General features: G+C 32.2%; 1 protein-coding gene across 1 annotated transcript; it reads right to left on the reverse strand.

Moving 5' to 3' along the window:
- Positions 1-460: 460 nt before the first annotated feature.
- On the reverse strand, positions 461-8,245 carry LOC125073732 (potassium channel subfamily K member 9-like). Its single transcript, XM_047684745.1, has 8 exons — positions 7,814-8,245; positions 7,383-7,538; positions 6,940-7,066; positions 5,749-5,939; positions 2,895-3,082; positions 2,013-2,127; positions 1,658-1,745; positions 461-1,283 (listed from the first exon to the last, which is right to left on the reverse strand). The coding sequence occupies exons 1-8, from the start codon at positions 7,938-7,940 to the stop codon at positions 542-544; spliced, it is 1,734 nt and encodes a 577-aa protein (XP_047540701.1). The 5' UTR covers positions 7,941-8,245; the 3' UTR covers positions 461-541.
- Between the last annotated feature and the right edge of the window lie 3,691 nt (positions 8,246-11,936).

Here is an 11,936-nt window from a genome sequence, read left to right on the forward strand (position 1 = left end):
CGTTAAAAAATTAACCTACTAATGACTCAGTTCAGACTGTGCGTTGATATTCAGTCTGGACAATAGATTTTTAATATAGAAAATTAATATTGGCATGTTAGAGAATAGTAGACCTCGACATTCTTTGACAGAACCCAGATATTCATGTGGATGTTTTTTAAACTTTTCAATTATGTGAAATAACGCCATTATAATGTTTATATACATGAGTTAGCCACGTAAACAGGATTTGACTTGTAATTTTTTTAATTTGTCACCTTAGTAACGACTGATAACTGGGACCCAACTGACGGGCAATATCTCTTGAATATTGTAATTTGATAAATAATAATCAACAAACGTGTGTGAAAAGATCCCAAATCAGCAAAGCGTAACTATATTACAATATCTACAAGAAGCCAAGCCGTAATTTACGAATTCAAAAAAAAAAAACCGCAACTACCCACCTAAGTGTAAAAGCTAGATCGAATCGTTAACTACCGCAAAATTCAAGTCTTTTTTATATTAATTGGCCCTTTTAAGACTAACCTAATACACGTCACTATATACTCGCTCGGTGGGGCGGTAAGTTGAAAGTGAGGGTATCATTCACGAAGTACTGTTCCTGTTCATCATCAGGCAAGTAGTAGCCGTAGCTACCGTCGTTCGAAACTTGATCGTATATCGAATTCTTCGGCAATTCACACGTAAACTCCTCCCAGTTACCCTCAATCGATTTTCTCCTCTTAGCGAATAATATCGATCCATCGAATGCGTATTCGTCGTCGAAATGCAATACTGCATCATCGTAGAAGTAGTTCTCAACTCGTTTGTTATTCGTATTCCTAGCGATGTTCTTCATTAGCTTTTTCTTTGCGTAACTCGATTTCTCGGAATCGTAATCGTCGACTAACGGATCGTTGCTTCGATTCTCCGATCGTATATTCATCGAGTATAGGGATGAGCTGTGTGGACTCGTCTCTGTTCGATTGAAGCTGTTCCTATAAGGGTTTAAATATTGTTCGTTAGTTATTTCGTAGCTGGCCATCCCTTTGCGTAACTGTTCGCGTCTCTTCGCGACCATTTCGCGAAAATCTTCGGGATCGAGTTGGAAGTCGTTGGTTTTAGCGTTCATATATAAGTAACCGGAGGCGGAGTTTAGGCGGAGTGACTGGGAACGATTCTTGGATGATGATTTCTCAATATAACGCGGTATGTTACCGAGTTCGCGATAGTTTTTCGCTTTAATCTGCTTTATGTTTGTGGGTGGTACAGGCGACAGAGGATCACGGTAAGGTATTGATCTGGAAAATTAATATTGAGACGATTATGAGGAAGTTCTTAGTGTTAGTATCAACTGAGACCTTCTTGGACAGGTAATACTATAGGTGTTCATGCATATAAATATATATATATATATATATAATAAATATTCAACATAACGAAGTACACAAATATATACATAAGATAAGGGTATTATACGATATATATTTAAAATAGTGTTAAAACTTTACAAATACATAAACGTCAAGTTTTATTTCATATTTGAATTGAAGTTCAAATAATTAATAAATTTTATGGCTTTGTATCTTTCCTTTGCCATTCTATTACATGAAATGCCATTTTATTACATAACAATATAAAAAATCGGCTAAATCATTATAATTTTTAATCTTACTTGTTTGGTCCAAAACAGCTACACGAACAACTGCACACACTCGGAGGATAATCTTCGTCTACGTATAACGGAATCATTGACGTGTCACCTACAAGAATACAGTGGTTAGTTCGCGTGCACCTTAACCGATGATTACGGGTTGAAATCCAAGCACGCATCACTGAATTTTTATGTGCTACATAATGCTTGTGCCTGTAGTTACACTGGCTCACACTTTACACCGGAACTCTATAATACTAAGTATTATTGCGCTGCGGTAGAATGAGAAGTGGGTGGTACCTACGCAGACAGGTTTGCACAAAGGCTAACCAGATATTATATTATTACTATGTAAATTGTGTTGGATTTATCATACCAGGTCTGACGAGTCTCGAAGGCGCTGGCAGTCGCGTCCCCCGAGCCACTCCGCGTAGAACCGCACCGTCTGCTGTTATCACGTCTCCTTCTAACCTAACCGCAACTTGTTGAGCCTGGAGGGTAGTTACAAAAACATATTATTATTGACATTATTATTCACTAATATTAATTCATTGTTTATGTTGATGACCTTAATTAAGTTAATGGCTATATATCATACTTTCTATAAATAATAATGACCTCGATATTCATCGTTACAGTTTATCCAAATTCAGTGTCTAACTAAACTTTTAACCTAACACAAAGAAAATGTTTAATTAATAAGCTATACTTAATTTTAAGTTACTAATTTATATTTGTTTTGTTACTGCTATGTATATTTTTTTCACTTTTTATCTTAATTGTATTATTATTATTATTTTTTGCTTAATCTTAGTGCGTGCTGTGGTCTCCTATAATTGAAGGAGCACACACCTTAATAAGGAAGGATCAATTCGCTAGTATCTATTGGTGGTAGATTGAAGTTTATGAAAAATTTTTAAGATTTTTCAATGGTTGTCAATTAATTTTATCTTTCTGGTGAATACAACAACACACAAATCGGTAAAAAAATATAATTGTATCGTTTTCCCTATTAAACTTTTAATTTCCTTGGGTACCTACAGTACCTATACTACCTTAGTTTAGAGTCAATAACGTACTTTTATTAGTAAAAAACGAAATATATCAAAATAAAAAACTCCAAACGAAGGTAAACGAAGGCATTTGTGATGTACCTTTATCATAAAAACTGCATATTGTGATTTGGAATAAACTCTCAAGAACCGAAATAATTTGAATCTTTCAATGAAGTTTACTTAAATTTAATTCGATGTCTTACTTGTTCAGCCTGCTGCTGATCCCTCTTCTCGTCTTCAGTATTCATCGTGACAAAACGCAAAACCAACAAGTTGAGACAAGCGGCCACAATGGCGAGGCCGAACAATATGAAGATCAGCGCGAACATCACATATGACGGCTTCCGGTTGAGTGCATTGTCCTTCTGTAACGCTACCATATCTCCAAAACCTAAAAAGAAACCAATTAATTATAAATATTACATTGGTAGAAGATTTTATTAAACACATTATGAAATAAGTCGTTTTTAAGTCAAGGGTTATATTTTCTTTAATCTAAATATTAAGAAAAGGACTTTTACTTATTATAAATTGAAAAAAATACAATCAGCGTAGCGAGACTTCCAAAAACAAAAATCCAAACATTCCTTGATGCAATTAACAGACATACATACATACAGAGGCGATATGGACTTCAATATATAAAATATAGACTATATTAAATGTTAAAATAATTTTATAATAAAAAAAAAAATTGCATATGAAACAATCGCAACGATTAATAAATAATAAATGACGTCAGATAACATAGTATATGACGTCATTGTCACAAACTTTCGCGACGTATGCTATCAAATACATACGTTATATTCGGGTTACAGCTGACTGATCAGTCAGCTCGTGATCACGGTATGTGCAAATCGAAACACACACACACACACAGATTTAAAAACAGAATACAATATATTTATGACGTCATAATAAATCCTATATACAGCTATTTGGTCAAAGTAATCACGATCGCTAATTATAAATACGAAAAGATTATATGTCAAAGCTATGGCGTAAAGTCATCCATTTAAACACTTCATTTGGTATAAATATATTTATCTACCGACACGTAGTAGTCAACAAAGGCAACCAATGCGTTCGCAAGGGACCCCTAATTCGTGGGAGACACAAATTTATATCAAATTCAATCGTTAAAAAACACGCAATAAATAAATGTATTATAAATTACCGCAAACGGGATTAAAACAATATTATTTTTTACGTGGTATATTATCGCAGGTTTACGTATGTCCTAAAAGACAGCGAATAATCATCTAAGCACAGTTTTTCTGTATACCACAGTATCTATATAGAGAATATGTTGTGTATGATATTAGTTGAGACTAAACGTTCGCAATTTCCGTTTTAATTAATTTTTAGTAAAACCCAGTGTCTAAAATATTTAGTGTAATTTTCATAAAATTGTTCTTTTTTTTTATGGCATTGGTTGGTGGACGAGCATATGGGCCACCTGATGACAAGTGGTCACCACCGCCCATAGACAAAGCCGCTGTAAGAAATATTAACCATTCCTTACATCACCTATGCGCCACCAACCTTGGGAACTAAGATGTTATGTCCCTTGTGCCTGTGATTACACTGGCTCACTCACCCTTTTAACCGGAACACAACAATACAGTGTACTGTTATTTGGCGGTAGAATATCGGATGAGTGGGTGGTACCTACCCAGACGGGCTTGCACAGAGCCCTACCACCAAGTGATATGATAGTGTATTGATAGCATTACTAGTCTTTTAAATTGCGCTAACATTTTGTACAAATAATTTACACACTAATATTGTATTCATGTCAATAAAATGAATTGTTCAATAACATGGAAATATAATTAATCCAGTGAGTAGTGTGATCAGTACAACAGTGCAGTGTTGACACCCAGCTTTTAGGCCGACTAGTCGTCTTCTCGACAATATTCATACTTAACGATCGTTTACATAAGAAAAAACCAGCCACCAAACCAGATCATAGTACTAATTATGTTTATTGCGTAACGTTAGATTGTAACAGTCATAATAGTCTATCGACAGACGATTGATAAGACTCTCAAAACGTTTGTAGAGTTCAAATCAAATCAAAGCAACTCTCGTTCGAGAGCAGCCTCTTGAGAGAAGCAACGGCAAGAAACTCCCATCGTTGTTCTATTCAAATAAACAGACTGACAATGCTGTTATTCACAATAAGCGTTCAATCAGCCCTGTGGTGTAACCCGAGAGATTAATTTAGTCTTAATACTCTTTTTAAATTTGTTAAATGATAAATTGATTATATTTTCCGTTATCTTATTACATATGCGTATTTCTATATGTTGTATGTATGTATTAACCATGTAGCTATACTCTATTCCAACCATAACAGAATAAAGTCAAATAAACAACATTTGACAGCAAATTGACGAGATATCATTGGTCGAGAGCTTGATTAATCTATGATATTCACTATGGATTTGGGAAAACGTTTTGAACGTTGACGAAACTGTTATCGGCATTTTGGAAGTAAAATTAAAGTGTAAATAAGTAGTTAAGTGTTGTGTTATAATATATATGCCAAAATATATAATATAACAACATAGCTGAGTTATTAGCAAATCGCATGAAAAACGTAAATCTAAGGTTTGTTTATCTTTTTTCCTACTTCCATTGGAATAGGTTATATTTGATAAGCATTCTTGATACATTTTACACAATATGATTTACCTATTATTATTATTACAGTAACTAATTATTATTTTGAGTAAACTTATTTATGTCCACAACGTAAATGAGTCTCATGTGATTATTTTGTTGGTTTCAAATAAGTTAAATCTATACTAATATTAATGTATGTCTGTGTGTCTGTCGCTCTTACACTACCAAACCAATGAACCGAATTTGACGAAACTTGGTATGAAGCAAACTTGAACTCTATAGACATAGATATAGACTATTTTTTTGCCTAACACTTGACAACGAACCCGCTAAAACGCGAGCGAAACCTCGGGTGGCCACTACATAGTAACAAATATGGATCACAAAACTTGATCAACGGAACCAAAGGGTTACTAAAATTACCTATTGTGGTCAAAGTGATGAAACAGTAGTAGACACTGTCGAAGTAACTCCATCCCTCGAACTTGGAGAAGGCCGCCGCCCCGCCCGCGATGGTCAGCGACGACAGTGTCGTCACCACGCAGATCAGATCCACCTCCGACGCGCTCGTCTGCTTGCAGTTCATGGCACGCTTGATCGACTTTATTATTACACTGGAAATATTAAACACCCGATAAAACTACGATCTACTAACAATCTCCTTTTAACTTAGGAATATCATGGACGATATTCATAAAAATCTTGAATTTGAAAATTAGGAAAACATTAGTCGAAGAAAATAATTAATTAAATTATTTTAAAACATATGTACTTTATGTTCTTATGAATATTATTAATACAAGACTAGGAACAATTGGATCCTTAGCAACCATTATAATTTTGCAATTTCAGCCAAAGGAACACTATTATGGGGTTTTTGACCAATCACCAACTTTTATTTTATATTTGAGGATATTAAATAACACAAATTATAAGTGAAGATTGAGATGATGTGTCACCCTTAACAAATTAAATGTTAATATCTATCCGTTATACTTCTAAGCTACGCAGCTGATTATTGCATAGTTAGGCTGACTGGCAAATGGACGGAATGATAAGTGGTCATCAATGCCTTTAGACATTGACACCGTAAGAAATTTCAACCAATCCCTACATCGCCAATGCTCCACCAACCTTGGGAACTGAGATCTTAGGTCCCTTGTGCCTGTAATAGTTACACTGGCTCACGGAACACAACAATTCAGTATTGCTTGGCGGTAGAATGTCTGATGAATGGGTACCTAAAGACAGGCTTGAACAACCTTATTACCTTAACTCGTTACTAGATAAAACTAAAATCGGTTTAAAATAAGTCAGTCAGACATCATCATAATCCATAATGTTCAAGTAACAATAACCGTGAATTATAACAAATTAAGAATTAAGACCTGATCAAATAGATAACTTTATACAAACTAACAGCCAATAAATATTCCACTGCTGGCTTAGTCTTTTAAGGAGTTATGGAGCTTAGATCACAACACAACAAATTTTTTTTGGTGGACATATGTAGGAGATTTTTAGCATTGATTGACGTTTTTCAGCATCACCGAGCAAGATATCAATTATAAATGTCAATTAAGCAGAACAAAATTAAGAGGAACGAAAATTTACCTGCTAAGTCTATTAACCCGTTCACCGATACTCTGGAACATGATCAGACCAAGTGGTATCCCCACTATCGCATAGAACATTGTGAATAATTTGCCACCAATCGTCGCTGGTGTTGAGTGTCCATAACCTGTAAAGAAATGCAAACCTAAGTTATCATTATAACTATGTCAATTATCTCGTTGGCTTAGTAAATCTATTCCAGGAATACAGGTACCTGACTACCTATTACTCAAAAAAACAATGCATTCCTAATACAAATAAAAAACTCACAGATAACTAACCTTAATTTTTAACACAACAGAAGCTCTGCTTAAACAACTAAACTCATACCCACACATGAAAAGATTGCCAACTACATCCATGTGTTACCGTAAAATAACGTAGAAAATTCTAGAATCCCCTGGAATTGGCTCTCCAGAATTTGTTGTAAAACTATATCTTACCAATAGTAGTAAGCACAGTTGTGGCATAATAGAACGCTCCAGTGAATTTCCACTGTTGGCCAGCTTTATGCGGTTCAGACTTGAGGACCACCGTCTCCATCACGCGAAAATCCTCTTCGGTTATATTGTATTTCCTTATTATCATACCTTCGATTGCTGAAAGCATTTAACGCAACATATGTCATATATATGATATTCTTAAATTTGTATAGAGATAGTCTAACATATATGATGCATTGGCGAGGGCTTACATTTTTTTACAACACATGTCCATGAACGATTGTGACCACTTAACCGGGTGGCGATCCTCGCTCAAACATCCAAGATAATAAGCAATAAGTTAGATATCTGATATGGCATTATACCAAAGACAAAGAATACCTTAGTGATAGCGATAAGGGTTATTTAAATATTTAAAAAATGTTTATTACCTTGTAGTACTTCAAATCTATTTTTCTCAGTTGTAGACTCGAGTGCATCAAAAACAGCGGCACCGACCAGTAGATAAGTAAATGTGCACACAATTAACGATAGAGTGCGAACATTTTGCTTCTTCATTACTGACTATATCCAGCCTTAGGGCGTAAGGCCCACATCCAACCTTCTATATTCTCAAACTACTAACCCCATAGTACGGATCCAGAGCTCCATAATATGTTACAATAACCCATCGTTAAAACTTGGACTTGATTAACTACAGGTTTGTATTAAACCATGATTAGTTTGTGGTATTTAAAGGGTACAAAATTCTCACTTGACTTTTAAGCTTAACATGACCTAATCAATGATCTATTCTAAGTTTTTATAGGATTAATGAAATGATATCAATAATAAAAGAATCTTTTCTATTGATAAATTGATCCCTCAAAGGAAGTTGTTTCATTCACACTTTGACTATTTATTTATATTTACATCTCTTTAATGTCATTTATTATTTAATATCCACTATATCTGTAAAATAAAATACAAATTTTTACCTCAAAAATAAAAAAACAATACATAATTTATTGTTAGTGTAACTTGAATAATGTACGGATTCTAACGATACCCCATACATGCAAATCTGATCAGGTATTTTTAAGTTATGGTGGAGGAAACTCACTTAGATACATTACATACATCATCACAGTCATGTCATATATGAGACATACTGTAAAAATCTATAAAATATATTTATTTACATAAATAATAATTATGTTTTATATATATATAAAAAGTAATTTTTTATATCTGTAAAAGACAAAAATCTGTAATGTAACGCAGCAGCTACAACAAAATGTGATATTTTATAAAACAAATCTTTAATATCTGTCGAATGTTATATCTGATAATATATTTTTCAAATATACTTTAAATTAAATTTTTTTTTTTATCAGCCATAATATATAGTAATTTTCTTATACATATTTTTACTGTCTGATTTATTTTTTTATAGACGCTGAAATGATTTATTGGATTTAAGTCAAAATATCATGATAGAAATAAAAGAAAAAAAATATAAATAAAAAATTTATTGAGCACAATACAAACTTATAACAGAAAAAAAAATAACAAAAGCTAATAACATTAAAAAAAAATATATGTAAATAATAAAATAAATATAAGAACTTAAAATAAAATTGCTGTGAATATTTTTTTTAATTTATAACATAGGGAAATTACTCACTATATTATTAGGTTGGTGTAACTGCTTATATTTTTTAGAAGTTGTTACTTTAGCATTAAATTATAGTAAGTATAACCTTAATATAATTCTCATATCCCAGGTTACAAGCAGTTGTTACAAATGGCATAGTATTTAACATAACATCAAATTCAATTTTGAAGGCTCTCATGACCTCATTGAATATTCACATTACAGCACTAAACTAAGTAACTGCCCTTTTAGAATGTATATACTATACAAGAAAAATACTCAACGGTTACTCTTCCTTCAATTTACCAGGTGTAATTCGGTTAATTATTTTTTTAATTACTCAGCATGAAAATCAATAAATAATTACTGAGCTTTTTATCATTGATAGTACTATTATTACTGTGTAATAAGTCTTAATTATAAATATTTTTTTACGACAATGTTGAACAAAATAAAAATAAAAATTTCATGCTATTAAAGCTGAATACATAAATAAGATTATTATAAATATAGTAAAAAAAAAAACAAGAAAATTACCTATTTAAACAAAAAAAAAAATGTTTTATATTTTTAAATACGAGATCAAATTATATTTTTATTACTATACTTCAAATGACTGAGTTTATCATTATAATTATAACTTGTCTTTTATTAAGGCTTCAGAAATGAGACCTATATATATTGTAGATGATAAAAATTGATAATAAGGTAATAATATTTCAATTCATATTTTTAAGAGAATTATTATATTATTAAACAATAGTTTCGCATCAAAGTATTAACAAAGAACTTACCATATTCCAACTAGAAAAATTCGGGTAGATCTTAGGCAGAATTTGGAATTGTAATTGTGCATTGCGAAAGACATTTATAAATATTTAATTAGCTGCAAAGCTACATCCTAAAAATAACATTGCGCTTCGTCCGCATTCATTTCCAATAGGTCAACCCACAACTCACAAGGCTCCGTAAGTGGGTCAAATATTATGATGTTTATATCACATTAAAAAATTTCAAACAAAACACTGATAAGTATCCTCCGTTAAACACTCATACACACATTAAGAACTTGTAAATGATAAACGAAGAATAAATTAATTATTTTCAAATTCGAGTCTATGCGGTATTTTCTTCTGTCACACCTGCTTCTCTTGTCCTACTGAAATTAATTGCACTCGCCCTGCACATACACTCATTCATCTCGGTATCATCTTTCCAAATCGTTAATCGATTTATTTAATAGCATTTCATTGAATAAAAATAACAGAAAACAATAATTTTGGCTAGCAGATCCCTGCACTTCCTTGATTGAGCTTGTGGGTGACCAGTATTAAAAATATTGAATTCAGGAACTGCATATACGAGGGTTGCAAAAATGAAAAATCTAAAAGTATTATTTATTTATTTTAATAAATTACAAAACGTAATCACGTAAAATTTATTATTAATCTCAAATTTAGTTTTCTTGAAAATTTCTAAACATAATTATAACAATATTTTATTGTTTAACATTGTTTTCTATAGAATAATCATAGATGTCGTTGTAGCCCGAAATATGCAATTTACTTAGTTTGTAATATTTTCGGTAGATGGCCGTTTTACCAAAGAACCAAAAGCTGCCGAAGAGACTGAAGAAAAAAGACAATGAATGGAAACTGTACCGAGTAATAGATGACTGAAATACTTTAGACCTGACCATAATTAAGCTTTATATGAAGTAACGTGAACGATATATTAATTGTTTAGTTACATGAGGATAACTATTGTTTAATATTAGCTCAAAATTTAGTTTTTCTATATTAGATAAAGAAAACACCACGCATTTTTTATTTTTTTTGCAATTAAAAGCCATATATATGTTATAGATCAACCATATATTTGTAGTAATGCATTGTTTCATTGTAAAAAGTAGCTTGATTTCTGTGATCTTTAAAAAGTTATGAATTATCTATAATATATATAATTATGAAAAAGTCTTTAAATAATTGATCGTTGTGGAACACCCAGTCTTAATTCAGGTCCAGAAGACATTATTTTATTAATGGTGTCTTATTGTATTGTCTTGGCTTATTGAATTGCCTTACGATGTTTTCCTTCTACGTGAACACGGGAAAACTACAAACATAATTTAAGCAGTTCCCAATAATCATGGATCACTTTGCGTCTTCTACCGCATTTTTCACGGAAATTATTACGAGGAATAGCTTGGATTAAGCCCTGCCGCTAAATTTCACCTTATTCCAAGAATTCCAAGTTTCAGCTGCACCACATAGATGTCCCAAAAATGACAACAACGCGATTTTTATAGTATTTTTTGCCACGCACAATCACTCCGTGAAACCAGCTTTCACTCGTGGTTTTTCCGAACCCAATTTTCAAGAAAAGAGCCTACAGATTCCTTAAAAGCCGGTAACAAACCTGCAAGACGCCCCGGGTGCTGGTAGTCACTTTCCATCAGGTGAGCCTTCTGTTCGTATACCACTTATACCATAAAAAATATTGAATAAACCTGTGTCTGATATTGTATAAAACCTCCAAAGACATGAAAAAACCGAAGCTTGGTAGGTATAATATGTAAATAACAGTTATTATTATTTTATAAAACATATCATAGAAATTGATCAGATAAAAATATCTAAACTATATCAGAGTGAAACGTACTAGGGGACGAAATTAAGACACAAATATTTTAGTGGGCAACACTTTAAAAAAATTATTTGATGGTTATCTTCTTTATAATATTATTGGAATATTTTACCGTAAATAACATAAGCACAGAGTCTATGTAAGTAATTGTTATAGTAATTATAACCCTGTTTTTTTTCTTCATAAATTATTGTTACCATTGTTAATATTTTTCTCGCCATTCGCAATGTAAAAAGCATTTAAAAAGCGCGCTGGCAAGATTGAATATTATC

This window comes from Vanessa atalanta, chromosome 25 (genome assembly GCF_905147765.1).
Source record: "Vanessa atalanta chromosome 25, ilVanAtal1.2, whole genome shotgun sequence".
NCBI lineage: Eukaryota > Metazoa > Arthropoda > Insecta > Lepidoptera > Nymphalidae > Vanessa > Vanessa atalanta.